The 17,868-nt window shown below is 38.9% G+C and overlaps 2 protein-coding genes across 6 annotated transcripts in view; both read right to left on the bottom strand.

The window, feature by feature from the left end:
- LOC105276633 overlaps window positions 1-17,868 on the bottom strand; it is an 89,686-nt gene that overhangs the window by 71,069 nt on the left and 749 nt on the right. For 2 of the 5 annotated variants that reach the window (XM_026972707.1, XM_026972710.1), the window contains exon 2: window positions 17,456-17,676. The gene's annotated coding sequence lies outside the window, so the exon portion shown is untranslated. Of the gene's footprint in view, window positions 1-10,398; window positions 11,401-17,455; window positions 17,865-17,868 lie in introns of those variants that run through there. The other 3 variants (XM_011334412.1, XM_026972709.1, XM_026972708.1) reach the window with 3 other exon arrangements.
- LOC105276634 lies at window positions 16,821-17,857 on the bottom strand. The gene is made up of 3 exons (XM_011334415.1): window positions 17,772-17,857; window positions 17,456-17,676; window positions 16,821-17,344 (listed from the first exon to the last, which is right to left on the bottom strand). Exons 1-3 carry the CDS (start codon window positions 17,855-17,857, stop codon window positions 16,821-16,823), a joined length of 831 nt encoding a protein of 276 aa, XP_011332717.1.

Genomic DNA, 17,868 nt, shown 5'->3' with positions numbered 1-17,868 from the left:
CGTGGTCGGCTCAGAGGCTACATGCCTCCTAGGCGTTGCCGATCTAAGCGACTATAATAGCATTACAGTGAGATATACGAAAAAGACGTTGTTACACAAAAGTGCAATAAACACAAAACGTTAAACGAAACTACAGTGTGTATTTCAATCAATAGACACTGATTCCTGACATGTACAGAGAGTTACAAACCTTCTTTTATAATAATACTAGATGGCGCTTGTTCCTCGCGCGCTTCGCGCGCTCGTTATTTTTAGAAGCTGCAAGAGGATTGCACATAGTCTATGTTACTCAGGAAGATCTAAGCTATCCACCAGTGAAAGATTTTTTCAAATCGATTTAGTAGTTTCTGAGATTACCCCGAACAATGGAACAAACTTTACCTCTTTATACAGGGTGGGGCAGTTAAGGTGTTACAGACTTATATCTCGGAAACGAAGCATTTTAGAGAAAAATGTTTCAGACAAAAGTTGCAGGGTTGGAAGGGGGCCACTCAGTGGAGGTAACAGATTGGTCATTCGTGGTCATTTTCAAGGTCATTTAAAGGTCAAGTCCAATTTTTTAAACAGAAACCCATACTTTTTATTGCAGATTCTGATTCTCCGTCGAAAAGTAAGTAACTTTTGTTGGAAACATTTTTTTTTAAATGCCCTCCTCATCCCGAAAACACAGGTTCAACCTTTGGTGGACCAATGATAATAACTCGCTTTATAACAGACACTGAAGTTTTTTTTTTAGTATTTTACTGTTTACCGTCAGCATTAGCGTTACCCAGTGTGCACCACGTGGAGGTTGCTGATCGGATTTGCACACCTTGTGGCCCTGAAAAGGGCCGATTGCTCTGCTTTACACTAAGAAGCAGTACGTAATTTCAGAAGAAGAAGTATATTATGTTTAGAAAATGCTGGAGGACATTTTGAACATCTCATGGATTAGTGTAAAGCGAAGCAACCGGCCTTTTTCAGGGCCACAAGGTGTGCAAATCCGATCAGCAACCTCCACGTGGTGCACACTGGGTAACGCTAATGCTGACGGTAAACAGTAAAATACTAAAAAAAACTTCAGTGTCTGTTATAAAGCGAGTTATTATCATTGGTCCACCAAAGGTTGAACCTGTGTTTTCGGGATGAGGAGGGCATTTAAAAAAAAATGTTTCCAACAAAAGTTACTTACTTTTCGACGGAGAATCAGAATCTGCAATAAAAAGTATGGGTTCCTGTTTAAAAATTGGACTTGACCTTTAAATGACCTTGAAAATGACCACGAATGACCAATCTGTTACCTCCACTGAGTGGCCCCCTTCCAACCCTGCAACTTTTGTCTGAAACATTTTTCTCTAAAATGCTTCGTTTCCGAGATATAAGTCTGTAACACCTTAACTGCCCCACCCTGTATATTAGTATAGATATAGATATAGATGAGGATACATGATGTGACAAAACGTTTAGGCAAACAATATTTATTTTCGATAATCACTTTTCATAGTGATAAATGTAAAGTTTATTTTTATTATTTATATAACAATATTATATAGGCTAGTATAATGATAGTAACAAAATAAATTATTAGATTTAATAATAAATTATTTTGTTTCTTATTATTGCATTACTGCGACAACAAATTTGTCTTTTACTACGTTATCTAACATTACTTCGTCACTTACTTTCTTAGAGAGACAAGTCCAATAAGGCATTCTAAAACATTTAGTCTTGATAATTTTCTACTGGAATAATATCATAATCATGAGCTAATTCAGAACACTTGTAAATGACAACTGAGAATGAGGTAATGCCAATACTATACAAATCTGTTACTTGCAAAAACTTATTAACGGCAATAAAATAATTATTTTCATGTTGTAAAATATTTTTTACACAACATATACTTGAGTCTAATAAAATACAACAATTGTCGTGTACACAACACCAATTGTCATATCCTGATACTTTACAAATTTGTGTTGGTCATAAGTTCTAGAATTATTGTCAGCATGAGGTATTAATGGACCTTCCGCGTGTTTTTTCCACACTTTTATGTAATTACCTTGTACAATCAATTTTAGTTTGCACTGTTCTTGCTCTGCACGTCTTGCAGCAATTTGCTATAAGAAAAGATGTGGTTTTCTACACATTTTTCTGAAAGAAACCATGCTACTTTCGTATGGAAAGGCTGAGTAACCAACCCAGACAGCACAAGGATGTCCTAAGGACATCCGAAGAACATCCAGGACGTACATGTGTGATATCCTGAGGATATCCCATTTTAATCCTTAGATCTCCTCTGGATGTCCCGAGGAAGAGGAAATGATAGCCGTATATGATCCTCTAGAATATCGAGGGAAATCCTATGAAATATCCTAAGGATTTCTATAGGATATGTTTGGGATATTATTCGTACGTTTCAAGGACGAAACCCATACAGCATAGAAGCTCCAGGGGACGTCGCAGGGACGTCCACAGGATATATGTCCTAATTGATTTCTGTGCTGTATTGGTATTTATCAATTCTACATATCAGTGCTTCAAAGATAGACAGAGTTAAGTCACATTTTTGTAAAAAAATAGATTTTTATATTTTATGAATTACTCTTTAAATTTCGTGTAGTGGAATCTCACTCTTTTAGAATGAAATATCACTTCAAGCAATAATGATTTCAAAAGAAAAGAAGAAGAAAAGAGTACTGGATCGGTTTTCCGGATGGTTATTTATAAGGTGATAACGCAAATGTTTCTTGCGAGAACGTCACGCCTGGCCTGGCCATCTATCGGTCGCTTGGTGAATTAGAGGCGGGAATCTCAGGATATCCTGGATGTGTTTAGGGTAATTTTAGGACGTTATAAGCTATCTGACATAATATAGACAGACCAGATATTTTACAAACATCCTGTGGTTATCCATTGGATATTTATGGGATATTTATATTTTATTACAATATTCAAAATTTCTAATTATGTTAAATATTCTACATAATTGAAAATAATTATAAATGCATACTAAATTTTCATAAAACAAATTTAGAATCATATCTTAAAACATCCTCGAAATATCCTGAATCGTCCTGGACATATTCAGAATGATCCTGAGGACATTTTGTGCTGTCTGGGAGAGTAACTATCTAAAGGACCAAATTGGAATACATTTTTGACTAAATATAAAAGTCCATGTATATTATACGATAAAAAAGTTGATCCATAAATGTCTTCACAAAGTAACACAAATCTTTTAATAGTCATTTCGGAAAAAAGAAGATTTCTATTTGTATTATATATTGCCGATACAAAAACGCGCACGGAGATATGGAAAAGTAAAAAATGATCATATACGTAATCTTTAATAATACTTTTAAAGCACACAACTCCAACATATAATTTGACGCCACTATGAAGTGGCTTTGAATTGATCACAGTGAACAAGTGATTCAACACGGCTAGTAACTTTTCGTGGGCAATACTTAGACAGAATTTTCAATCTGTTTGAAATAATTTGGATTTCAATTGCTGATAATTTGGTGTTTTTTGTATAAGCCCCGCGTGACCACGTTAAAGTTAATTTCTTCATTACTTCTAGGCAACACATATGCATATATTCGAAAACAACATCTTTCATCATATCAATAGGCAAGTGAAGTAATGGACTTGAGCATTTGTGATGATCTTGATCTATTTGTTGTATGTACTCCTCATTTGTGCGACGCGTATGCTCAACGCCTCTAAGTACCATATGCTTTCCAATAATAAACCCGTCAACTGTATATTTTGAACACGGAGAGGAAGAACGGTAACTTTTATACCCTAAAATAAATGCTCTAGCTGGCGCATCTACAATAAAGCATCGTAATTTTATTGAAAATGTTCTATTTTTAAAGATAATACCACCCTCATTAAACATTTCATGTAAATCTGAGTTACAATGCTGGAAAAACTTTTCTGCAGTGTTAGGTTTTTTCGGACCTTTATACAGGGTGTTCCCGGATTAAATAGCCAAACTGAAAATATAGATTCAGTATCTCAAAACAATACAAAATTTTTCTCTGGAGTGGGGATGATTTCGCGCCGCACACTATCTATGTGTCGGTGCATGGCGAAATCCCCACTCTATCCCCCACCCAATGCTACCGCATGCTACCGCATCCCATTTCTGGTATCACTGCTGACAATTATTTGCTATAAATGGACGGAGCTTTATTGTCTCCTTGTTTTGTTTACAAAGGATGAGGTGCTTATTTTTCGCCAGTGATGAATGCAAACAACAAGAGATAAATAACGACCAATAACTGGCACTTAATTGAAATTTATTAAATCACAACGTTTCGGTCATACTTCTGACCCTTATCATTTAATAAATTTAATAAATTTCAATTAAGTGCCAGTTATTGGTCGTTATTTATCTCTTGTTGTTTTCTTTTTTTGTTTCGAAGATCAAAGATCATTTAAAAGTTTTTGTTCGCACCGTAAACAAATGCTAACGCTACTTGTTGTGAATACGCCGTCAGATTGCAGCATTCCGATCAAAACCCATCAATAAGTATCCGAACTTCAGAAGTGAATATCTCTTGAACGAAGCGTTTGCGAGCATACTTCCAGAGGAAAATTTTGTTTTGTTTTGAGATACTGAATCTTTTCAGTTTGGCCATTTAATTCGGGAGCACCCTGTATATCACTGGTATAGTTTCTGGAATAGAATTTGGAATATTAGCAATTCTGCACTGAATTCACCAAATGTCATGTTTTCCACTCTTGTATAATTTTGCATCATCCGTATTCACGGACTTGAAGGAAGGAGCATTAGGGTCTACTATGGGTGCGGGGTATGAAGCAATGGAGGGGAGGGGGATTTGATCGTCGGCCATGTTTATATGGACCACTAGTAGTGTCACCTATCGGCAATCAACTATATCATTTGTTGTTTAGTTGGTAATACTACACGCTATACTATTACATTTACGTAGAGGAAATATATTTTTGTTGACTAAATAGATCATTATAATGATCTATTAATAAGTTTTCTTACTTGTCAGAACGCATTTCATGAAAAGTGTCATTAAATATTGTTTTAACAAATAGATATGTTTATAATAAATTAATATTATTCAGTGGAGAATAAATATTTCTTGTTTGTTTCTTATTTGTATATATTAGTTGCTATTTTTATATATTTTCATATACATGTACATATATTATATGTATATATTATATATAAAAATATATATAATGTATATATATTATATGTTATATATATATATAATACAGGGCTTTCGAAAAGTATCGGACCCACCCCCTATCTCAGAATCTATGCATCATAAGGAAAAATGACCCGAACAAAAGTTTTATGGTTCATAAAGTTCTGTTTTTTTGTGACCTCAAATTTGACCTTGATCTCGACCTTGAAGGTTATTTGAAGGTCAATTTGCGTTTTTTTAATGGGAATTGCTATTTTTGACCCCGGATTTGGAAAGAGCGGGAAATTTTACGTTCAGATATGTAATCTTGTGATGGTCAAAATGACATCCAAGGCTGATCTTCAAGCCTTTTGACCTTTATCAAATCACAGTTGTTGGTTTCTCTCACTCTTAGTCTTATCCAGGGACAACGAACGTGGACGTGGTGAGAATCTGCCCCCTTGGGGTGCTTGATTATCGTGAGACCCCTTGCCTCTCACGATTTGGGGTGCTTGATTATTGTGAGACCCCTTGCCTCTCACGATTTGGGGTGCTTGATTAACGTGAGTCCCCTTGCCTCTCACGATTTGGGGTGCTTGATTATCATGAGTCCCCTTGCCTCTCACGATTTGGGGTGCTACTCGCGACTCATTATTTAGATTGATTGAAACATCTTACAACAAATGTTCGAATTGTTGCCCTTGAACTGCTTGGCAATGTGCCAATCTATGATAAAAACTTGAAATCGAATTCCTGTAAGTTTCCTCTGGTATGGCGTCTATTTCACGGGTTATCCTATTCCGCAAATCATCTAAATCTTGAGGCTTCGTAGTGTAGACCTTCCCTTTTAAGTACCCCCAAAAGAAATAATCTAGAGGATTCAGGTCTGGAGATCTAGCTGGCCATTCAATGGCACCTCTACGCCCGATCCGTCTGTCAGGAAATGTTTCGTCCAAATATCGACGAACGTTAACTCCATAATGTGGAGGAGCCCCATCCTGTTGAAAGTAAATGTCATCAAAATTACCATCTGCTGAATTCCGTATGGCTGGTATAATTTGTTCTTGAAGCATGTTTTCATACATCTGAGCTGTTAAATTGCCCTCGATGAAAAATGGCCCAACTGGTCTACCGTTGAAAATACCAGCCCACACATTAACTTTTTGGGGATGTTGGGTGTGAGTATCTCTCATCCAATGAGGATTATCATCACTCCAATATCTGTTATTTTGTCTATTTACTTGTCCATTTAACTCAAATGTGGCCTCATCGGAGAAGATAATGTTGTTGAGGAGTAAAGGATCATCGTTAATCATCTGCATCATAATTTCACAAAACTCCACTCGAAAATGAACTAAATTATGAGTGAACAGGGGAGTTATGCTCAGTTTCAATAGTTAACTAAATAATTGCGACAATTCAATCAATCATTAAAGAACCCTCTAGATATCATGTAAAACATGGGTAAATAGTACATTACGATACAAGTGCGGAGGAAGTAGAAATCGCCCAAATCTCGGAAGTTGGACGCACGAGTCAAAGACGAGTGCGGCCATTCGCATTGTTCACTCATAATTTAGTTCATTTTCTGAGTTCAAATAGGTAGTTAACTCAAACATGGCACACCTCACTGAACGAGAACGAATATCTCTGTTAATAATGCGAGGGTGGGGTGATCTACAAAGAGGTTATAGGCAGGTATTGCGACTATTTAATGAAACTTTCAGAGTAGAGGAAAATCCCATCTCCAAAAGTACTGTTGTACGTACAATTCAACGTTTTGAGGAAACTGGTAGTGTTAAAGATGGTGAAAAACCTGGTAGACCTAAGTCAGCAACGAATGATGAAAAAACGTTAAGTGTCTTACAGTCATTCGTCGAAGATCCTCATTATTGCATACCTCGCGTTTCACAAGAGCATGAAATTGGGGTTGGATCTGTACATAAAATTCTAAAGCTCAACAAATGGTATCCATATAAAATCCGTTTGGTTCAGGAACTATCTGAAGATGACTTTGACAGACGAGTGGATTTTTGTGAAATTATTATGCAGATGATTAACGATGATCCTTTACTCCTCAACAACATTATCTTCTCCGATGAGGCCACATTTGAGTTAAATGGACAAGTAAATAGACAAAATAACAGATATTGGAGTGATGATAATCCTCATTGGATGAGAGATACTCACACCCAACATCCCCAAAAAGTTAATGTGTGGGCTGGTATTTTCAACGGTAGACCAGTTGGGCCATTTTTCATCGAGGGCAATTTAACAGCTCAGATGTATGAAAACATGCTTCAAGAACAAATTATACCAGCCATACGGAATTCAGCAGATGGTAATTTTGATGACATTTACTTTCAACAGGATGGGGCTCCTCCACATTATGGAGTTAACGTTCGTCGATATTTGGACGAAACATTTCCTGACAGACGGATCGGGCGTAGAGGTTCCATTGAATGGCCAGCTAGATCTCCAGACCTGAATCCTCTAGATTATTTCTTTTGGGGGTACTTAAAAGGGAAGGTCTACACTACGAAGCCTCAAGATTTAGATGATTTGCGGAATAGGATAACCCGTGAAATAGACGCCATACCAGAGGAAACTTACAGGAATTCGATTTCAAGTTTTTATCATAGATTGGCACATTGCCAAGCAGTTCAAGGGCAACAATTCGAACATTTGTTGTAAGATGTTTCAATCAATCTAAATAATGAGTCGCGAGTAGCACCCCAAATCGTGAGAGGCAAGGGGACTCATGATAATCAAGCACCCCAAATCGTGAGAGGCAAGGGGACTCACGTTAATCAAGCACCCCAAATCGTGAGAGGCAAGGGGTCTCACGATAATCAAGCACCCCAAGGGGGCAGATTCTCACCACGTCCACGTTCGTTGTCCCTGGATAAGACTAAGAGTGAGAGAAACCAACAACTGTGATTTGATAAAGGTCAAAAGGCTTGAAGATCAGCCTTGGATGTCATTTTGACCATCACAAGATTACATATCTGAACGTAAAATTTCCCGCTCTTTCTAAATCCGGGGTCAAAAATAGCAATTCCCATTAAAAAAACGCAAATTGACCTTCAAATAACCTTCAAGGTCGAGATCAAGGTCAAATTTGAGGTCACAAAAAAACAGAACTTTATGAACCATAAAACTTTTGTTCGGGTCATTTTTCCCTATGATGCATAGATTCTGAGATAGGGGGTGGGTCCGATACTTTTCGAAAGCCCTGTATATGTATAATACAGAGTATTACGCACACACACAGACACATATATATGTAAAATACTCTGTATTACCAAATATACAAACAGATGATATAGTTGATTATCGATAGGTGACACTACTAGTGGTCCATATAATCAATGGCCGACGATCAAATTCCCCCCCCCCCCCCACCATTGCTTCACCCCCTCAGAACTATGCTCCGTCCTTCAAGTCCGTGATCCGTACTAATGTCAATTTTGAGAATTTCGGGAACTGATGAAAAATCTATCCATTCAAGAGTTCAGGACAGGCATTTCTTTACCCCGAAATGTAAATGAATTCTCCTGGCTCAATTTTATGTAAAACTAGGAAAATTTTTGGTGTAAAGAGCACTGTCCAGACATCTTTAGATAAAAATATGAAGCTGTTATTCACACTGCAAAAACAATAAAAGAAGAGACATGAATCAACTTAATCTTAATCTTAGTATCCACGTATACGTATCAATTTTTTATTTTATTTTATACACTAAACTGAAATGTATTTTTTTATGCTGGTATTCTCTATCATATATATAATAAACATGATAAACATAAAGTAAGATAAACATTTGTTAACTTTGTATAAGTAAACTTTTCCTATTGTATATGTAGCGTCTTTAGAAGACTAATTACTTTAAAATATAACTCCTTTAAATATCAACTAATTAATACCGCCAGGATAATTTAATAATAATTATTTCCTTCAAATGACCAAACTAGCAATTTTATTGGTTATCAACAATACACAACGTTTCAACCATGATTATGGTCCTTATCAAGTGCAATAATGTACAACAAGTCACTCTTGCCAGAAAGCAATTTTCACGCAATAAAGAAATTTCAAAGGATTTGAAGGAAACACATCCGCATACTACTAAGACAAACAGGCAAGAGTGACTTGTTTTACATTATTGCACTTGATAAGGACCCTAATCATGATTGAAACGTTGTGTGTTGTTGATAACTAATGAAATTGCCAGTTTGATCGTATGGAGGCAATTATTGTTATAACTTTTTATTTGCTTTTATTCGTACAATATTTTGTTGAAATAAAGTTTAAACAAATATTTTTGATTGTGATTTGTTTATATTGTTAAAACAACACATTTACTGGAAAAATTAAATAAAATAATCATATGGTAAATCTACCGATTAGCGAACCCACCTCCTATCACCTTGTCCTTGACATATATTATAGAGGTCACCCTCTTGAGTAACATTGTGCAAGTTTTAACCGTCGGTCGTTGTTTACTAAAAAGTTATTAACAAAAGAAGTTTAATGATTTTGCACGAATTTTCAGCTGTCTACGCGAACCAAGAACATAATATTGACATATATTACAAAGGTCACCTTCCCGAATAACGCGCACTAGGTTTTAGTCGTCGATCGTTGTTTATGAAAAAGTTATTAACAAAAAAAATTTTGCAAATATAGTAGTTATTTTGAATATTGAAAGATATAAACGACGAATTTGTATATGAACGAAGGAAGGAAAGTCATTTAAAGGAGTGAATCGTTAATATATAGAATAGTTTCTTTTAATATAAGTACAAAGTATTCTTCACTTTAACCAAAAGCATAAATAGTTAAATACAAAATATTCTCTGCTTTAACCTAACCTAACCTAACTTAACCTGGTTAGGTTATATTTTCCGAAATTGGAGCCTCGGATAGCTCGTTTTCAACCCGCTTCGTGGGAGGGTGGGGGGCAGGGGCTTCGCCCCCCGCCCTCCGGCGAAGCGGGCTGAAACCGAGCGTATGTATCCGGGGCTCCAGTTTCGGAAAGTATAACCTTTTGCTTGTCGTGGACGGCTGAAAATTCGTGCAAAATCATTAAACTTCTTTTGTTAATAACTTTTTAGTAAACAACGACCGACGGCTTTTGAAGGTCACTCAGGAGGGTGACCTCTATAATATATGTCAAGGACAAGGTGATAGAAGGTGGGTTCGCTAATCGGTAGATTTACCAAAAACTCAATCCAGTACTTTCGGCTCAAGTAAAATTATGAAGTTTAATTGTTCTTTTGCCACTTCATTTCTTTTTTTATTTTAGCTTCAAGTGTAATCGTTTATTATTGAATATTGTCCAACAATCTAAATATTTCCGTCAAATTTTATCAATAAGTATTTTGCAATCAATCTAAATACAATATTGTACAGCAAGACGAGTAAAATATTTAAACTATGTAGAAAAACTATAAAATGTGAATTATAAAACCGTGAAAATACTGTCACAGTAAAGAGAAAGTACGTAGCAACTTCTTGAATACAAATTATAATATAGTATAATATGTATCCCACACAGCACACTTTATCTGAGAGATATTCCATAGATATCATTTTGGGATATCGCAATAGCCATAAGATATCCCAAGATGATCTCAGTTATCCGAGAGATGTACAAAATATGCACAAGTATCCGCCTATGTGATATCCTACAAATATCGCAGACAATATCCATAGGATGTCCGAGTGATGCTATGAAATATCGTATCATTATCCCATACAGCACAAAAGTCCGAGAGACATTGAAGGGATACCTAAAGAACATTGTATATTCTGTGGACATCCCTACGACGTTAGACTTTTGTACTGTATGAAATGTGATGATATCCTGACATGCGATAGATATCCTGTCGATATCACGCGATACGAAGATTTCAGTAAGATATCGTAACGATATCCTTTTGGGATATCCTAGATGCTACATACTTGGATATCTTTGGGATTGTGTTAGTAAATCTGCGACAATTTGGAATATCCTCAGGATAAAGTGTGCTGTGTGGGTATATATGTTTGCACTTACTGCAACGGCATTGTACATAAATTTCTCCGAAGTATACTTTTCAACTGGTAGCTGGAACAATTTCTCTCCACACGAAATATATCCAAAACCATTAAAAATCCAAAATGATGCGAGCAAAAGATAATGTGTATTCAATTTATAGGTTATAGCATCCGAAAATACACTTTGTACACTGTTTCAAATCTGAAATTGTTACAAATAAATGTAAAAGTAGCACTTAATATTTAGCAATCAAGTGTACGAAAAACACATAGTTTATTACTATTCCCGTCTTAATTATTCTTTTCGTTGTTTTTAGTCCGTGAGTCTCTTACCGATCTCGTACAAATCAAAGATGTTTTAGGCTTCTTTTTTTCTTTTTTTGGTTATTATATTAGCGTTTATACTGCATGTAGTATTGCAAGATATGGAGAGATGGTAGAGACCATCAGGTCGCGTAGAGGATCAGAATGAAAACAATAGTATGACAACAGTAGGAGTATTGGCCTTACACACTAAGACCTAGGCGTGTGGAACCGGGATCCCGGAGAGTTCGAGTTCAAAGCTAAAGCAGTCTCCTAGTTATTTTTCGCCTCTTACAGTATTACAACAGTAATTTACAACACCAGTCAAAAACAACAGAATGTCCATACGAACACAGAACGCTGTACCAACAACTTAACCGACGATCCACGAGCTGGGAGCATCTCAATTGTACACATGGCGCACTAGACCAATCAAAGTGCTTAGTTTGGTTAGGTTAGGTTAAATTTGATTGATTTTATTGGCCTAGTGCGCAATGTGCGCAATTGCACTGTGGGCAATTGATACCTTCCCCCACGAGCTTATCCACCGTCTCGTGAAGTGGAACAATAGACGCGACTTGAGACGTCTCGCGGAGACTTCGGAATTAGTATTATTGGTATATATGTTACAGTTTTCCGAGCAAACTACAAAGAGAATTATCGCATATACCTGTGGTATTCATAATCAGGAAAATATCCCCGAGGTAGCAACAAAAGGATTTTTTGGAAAAAATGTCTCGATAAAAAAGATCTTTGTCACTAGAATGAGCACTAGATAACAAATGCATTATATACATATAAGATATATTTACACATATCTATGTGACTGCTACTCTTGAGTGTAAAGCGCAAAATAGGGTCTATAGTTGTTCGGAATTGCATTAAAGGAATTTTCGGAAACCGAATCGTCTGAGAAATTGATCATTCAATAGCTGTGCGGGTGATGTTTGTCTCATAAAGTCAGTCGAGAAGTTTCGAGAATTGAAATCGAGAAGGAAATTTGGGACAAATATTTTCTTCCCACGCTGTTTGTCCCGCAAAATTGAGACAAACATCAACTGCAATTTAACCGTTCACTCGCGACTTTTCTCAGGAGACATGCGCGAGGAGATGACGTCAGACGGCGACGGCCAATCGCTCGGCCTGCGGCTCGCTCCGCGCATGTTCCTTATCACCGGGCTGCGTGAGGCCCAACCATGTGCCAATCGCGTGCGGCACGCGGGGGTCACCCCCAAAACTTTGAAATCGATTGGGCCTAGCCAAAATTCACGGGTTCTACAAATAGAGCTCCAAGCGATCCGCGGACTCACTTCACAGTCAGTCTGCAAAGTATCAAAAGTATCTGGCAATCAACTAAACGCAAAGTCCGTCTCTTTCAGTGCGTGCAATTCCGTCGCTCGCGGAATCGTCACGGTGATAATTCCGTCGCTTGCGGAATCACCACGTTGATACTTTCCGTCGCTCGCGGAATTAAAACGGCGAGTTGAACTTATATATAGTGTACATAATTTATTTCAATTATATATAACTTTGTGCCGTTACAACAGACGCTTTCTTCTTTTGTGTGTTCGTGGCTGTGCTATCCGTCCCGTGATACCTCGCGTACGTAACAATAGTTATGGGTGGCCTCCATTTGGACACGTAACGATTGGACACCGCACGATTGGACACGTAATATTGGACACGGAACGATTAGACACCGCACGATTGGACACCGCACTATTACACACTGCACGATTGGACACCAATTTACAACCGATGATAAGACGCTACGACAATGTACGTGCGCTGGCTCTAAAGCTGGAGACACAATGCGAGGCGATAGCGATAGGAACAGGGAATAACCAATCGCGTTACACGATTTGAGTACGGATGACCACATCGAGCAACGCGATTAGTTATTCTCTGTTCCTATCGCTATCACCTCGCATTGTGTCTCCAGCTTAAGTGTGCAATATATTAGCAAAGTTCATTCTAATAAGTAAGAGTCAAAATTAGATGTAGAGTAAACATTGCTTTGTTTTGCAAAGTACATGCGTGGATACAGTGTGGATACTTTCCCAGTATAAACTTTTTTACTTTAATATTATTAATTTTTTATACTGAGAAAGTATATGCTTGGCTTCGCCCGTCACCTAGTACTCTTCCACGTAAAGAAAATAACAAACCTTTGGGGTGACCAAAAGTACTGCGTGGAAGTTACAATGTAGAACTTTACTTTGCGTGGAACCTTGCTTCATATACTCTCAACAATGCTTTCTAAATTTATTAAATATCGCACGTATGCGTAAAGTAAGCATGGTAGCATCGCAGCGTCGTAGCGTCTTATCATCGGTTGTAAATTGGTGTCCAATCGTGCAGTGTCTAATAGTGCGGTGTCCAATCGTTCCGTGTCCAATATTACCTGTTCAATCATGCGGTGTCCAATCGTTACGTGTCGAAACGGGATACGCCCTATAGTTATTATTATTAATTGCATTTTCATATATATTAATCATTATATTCATGATAATAGAATTACATGCCTACATATGCTTCCATTCAATTGGCGGAAATTTTTTCCAAATTTTTCCGCCATTTCCATATAAAAACGGTTTCTAACAGATTGTGACAATGTTTATGGAAATAAGTATGTTACAATATTTCTGCTCGTTTACACGGCAACCGTTGTCTGCATAATGTCATTAGCCCTTAATAATAAATAATAATAACTAAAACGGGGTGGTCTTTCGCCCAAACACCACAGCCTTTAAGGCTTATTGTGCTATCCCCTAGTGAAATCCCAAAAGCCCTAGTAAATCTTTAGCTCTTCAAAGAAGCTAATTAGCTTTGACCATGGTAATTTATGTATCTCCCTAAGTTGTAACTTCTCTTCTCCAAAGTGTTGGATTCTTTATGTCACAAGGGCTTCGCAGGTACAAAGGAGGTGGAGGGGAGTCTCCTCGTCATCCAAGCAATTCCTGCAAATATCCGTTTCCCTTATGCCTATCCTGTGTAGGTGTTTATTTAGGTGGCAGTGCCCTGTCATTATTCCGATCAGCACTCTGATCCGATTCCTACTGCTTGAGATAATTTCACTAGCCTTTTTCTCGGTAACAATGTTGCACAGGAACCACTTTGAGTGCACATGAGCGCACAGTTCCTTCCAATATTTACCGTGTGCCTTATCCAGTAGTTCCGCCACCGTACCCTTAACCGTACTATATGCTATATCACAAGTCGACCCCGGATCGGCGTTTTCCCTACTGGCTCCTTCTTTCGCTAATTGGTCTGCCCTGCAGTTACCGGTTATGTCCTGATGTCCAGGTATCCAAATTAGCATGACTGTGTTTTTAACTGCCACAGTGTTTAGCTCCTTTATACAGTCGGACACCAACCTGGAGTTTATCTCCTGGGCATTCAGTGCAGAGAGTGCTGCCCGGCTGTCTGTTAAGATAAGGATCCGTCTATTTTCATAGCTCCTCCTTATCATCTCTCTAGCACAAACCAGTATAGCTGTTATCTCTGCCTGGAATACTGTGGCGAACCGTCCCAGGCTTTAGCTGATCTCTGTTCTTGATTCCGGTTCGAAGATTCCCGCCCCTGTGCCCACAGATGTCTTTGAACCATCCGTGTACCAGGTTTCTCCCTTCGGTAATCTTTTCTTATCTTCTTCCCAGTTCTCTTTCTTCCCTATAATGGTTCAAGGGGCCATCCCGAGGGGATGGGGTTCTGATTATACTATCTGGATCCATCATCAATATGCTGTTTTCCTCTAGCTTCTTAAAGATTTCTGTATTGTCACCTCTTCGCGAAGTTGTAATACCTGCTGAGATCTTAATCCTGTATGCTCCTAGTATTGCCGCGTGTTGTATTACTAGCTGCAAGGGTGGTATCCTCAGCATGACTTCCATCGCCGCAGTGGGCGTAGTTCTCATTGCGCCCGTGATACCCAGACACGCCAGTCTTTGTACTTTGACTAGGCTGGTCTTACAGGTGGTCTGTTTCGTTTTGTGCCACCAGATCACGGATGCATATGTCAGCATGGGTCTGATCACCGCTATGTATATCCAATGTACCATTTTCGGTTGTAGTCCCCATGTATTTCCGAATGTCCTTCTACAGGCCCAAAATGCCCTGATGGCTTTATTCGTTGTCCTTTCCACATGAGGAGAAAAGGTGAGTCTTGCATCTAGAATAACCCCTAGAAATGTGATTTCCTTCGACATAGGTATCTCCGTGTTCATCACAGATATATTCTTCAACCCTTCCAATTTCCTTCTACGAGTAAATGGAACAATAGAGGTTTTACCTGGGTTGACTGATAATTCCCCATCCTTACACCATACTTCCACAGTTCTCAGCGCTTGTTGCATTAAGTCTAATACAGTATCCCCGAATTTCCCAGATACTAGTATGGTGACATCATCCGCATAAGCTAATGCGTAAACCCCTGATAGTCTCCACAGAAGCTCATCTACTACCAGGCACCACAGCAGTGGCGAGAGTACTCCTCCTTGCGGACACCCTCTGGCTACCAACGCTTCCGCCGAGGAAAGCCCTTGCTGGGTCCAAACCCTTCTACTTCGAAGCATGTTGTCAATCCACCGGCTCATAGTGGTACCGATTCCATACCTCTCAGTAGTCCTCCTTATGGATGTGAAGGAGGTATTGTCGAAGGCACCCTCGATGTCCATAAAGGCGCCCAGGGCTATCTCCTTGTCCCCTAGTGCCTTTTCTATCCTGCTTGTCAGCTCGTGGATAGCGTATTCACAGGATTTGCCCGGTTGATAAGTAAACTGATTTATATGCAGAGGTCTATCCTTTAGGCATTGCCTCCTGATATAGTTGTCTATCAGTCTCTCTAAGGTCTTAAGTAGAAACGACGACAGGCTTATAGGTCGAAAAGATTTAGCATGATCGTATCTTTCTCTTCCTGGTTTAGGTATAAATACCACTTTTATCGATCTCCAGGTCTCTGGTATATATCCCAAAGCTAGACTGACTTTGAACAGGGCACAGAGTCTGGTTAGCAGAAGTTCTATGCCCTGCTGGAGCATTGCTGGAAAAATGCCATCGCTGCCAGGTGCTTTGAATGGTTCAAATGTTTTGATCGCCCATCTGATTTTATCTCCACTTATTACTTTTGAGGCTTTTCTCCAGTCTTCTTTGGATGCCCTAATCCTAGGGTGTTGTTCCAAATTCTGCCCGAAGATTTCCTCATCAGGTCTTCTTGACCCCGGAAAGTGTGTGTGAAGCAAATGTTCCAGTAACTCTTTTCTGTTATCTATAATGCTGCCGTCTGGTTTTCTCATGGTTCCCAGCTGATTATTACTTTCGTTACGCAGTGCTTTTTGTAGTCTGGAGCTTTTTGTACTCAGGTGCGCTCTCTATGCTCTTGCATTTCCTCCTCCACTCGGTTCCTTTCTCCCTGCGTATGGATTTATTATACTCGGTGAGCAAGGTTTTATATTCCTCCCAGGCTCCAGTAGATTTAGCCCTATTGAATAGTTTCCTTACCTTCCTTCTCAAGTTCGAGAGCTCTTCCGTCCACCATGGGACCTTTTTCTTGGCCCTCGTTCTCCTGAGAGGACACCTTTCCTCGTAGGCTGTATGAATTGCTGTTCTGATACTCGATTCCAACAATTCCACTTCTGTGGGTGTCGTCGCCTTAGTGGGGCCTTCCCCCAGTTTTGTCTCCAGTACGTTCTTGTATTTGTCCCAGTTAGTTTTCCTGGGATTCCTACTTTCCACGCACTGAGTATGTTTACTATCTATGTCAAACCTGATATACCTATGATCGGAGAGTGAGGATTCATCCGATACATGCCAGTTACACACCGATTTGCTTATATCTAACGTAGCTACGGTCATATCAATAATTTCTTGCCTATTTGTTGTTACAAATGTCGGCCTGTTATCGCAATTAAGCACCTCCAGATTATTAGATATCAAATATTATATAAGGTACTCACCCCTGCTCTTTGTGTCACTGCTCCCCCATATTATGTGGTGTGCATTAGCGTCACATCCCATGATAAGCTGCAGGTTCTTTCCCCTACAGTATTCCATCAGCCTCCTGACTTCTTCGGTTGGAGGTCCTGCGGACTGATCATAGGGAAGGTACGCCGATGCGACTACTATGTCCCTCGGTATCCCCTCCCTAGTGCCCTCCAACCTTACTGCTACAAGATCTCTGCAACAATACTCTGTGAGTGGTAATGTGCTGAGTGAATTTTTGGCCACGATGCCTGCCCTGGGAGCCCCATCTGGAGACGGAGCACAGATTACCGTCCCGCTGCCGGTGAGCCCTCTGATCCCCCCTTATAGAACCAGGGTTCTTGAATCAGAGCCAGGTCCAACTGCATCCTGGCCATATAGGCACTGA

This window comes from Ooceraea biroi, chromosome 9 (genome assembly GCF_003672135.1).
Source record: "Ooceraea biroi isolate clonal line C1 chromosome 9, Obir_v5.4, whole genome shotgun sequence".
Lineage (NCBI taxonomy): Eukaryota > Metazoa > Arthropoda > Insecta > Hymenoptera > Formicidae > Ooceraea > Ooceraea biroi.
This window is presented reverse-complemented; position numbering and strand designations above follow the sequence as displayed.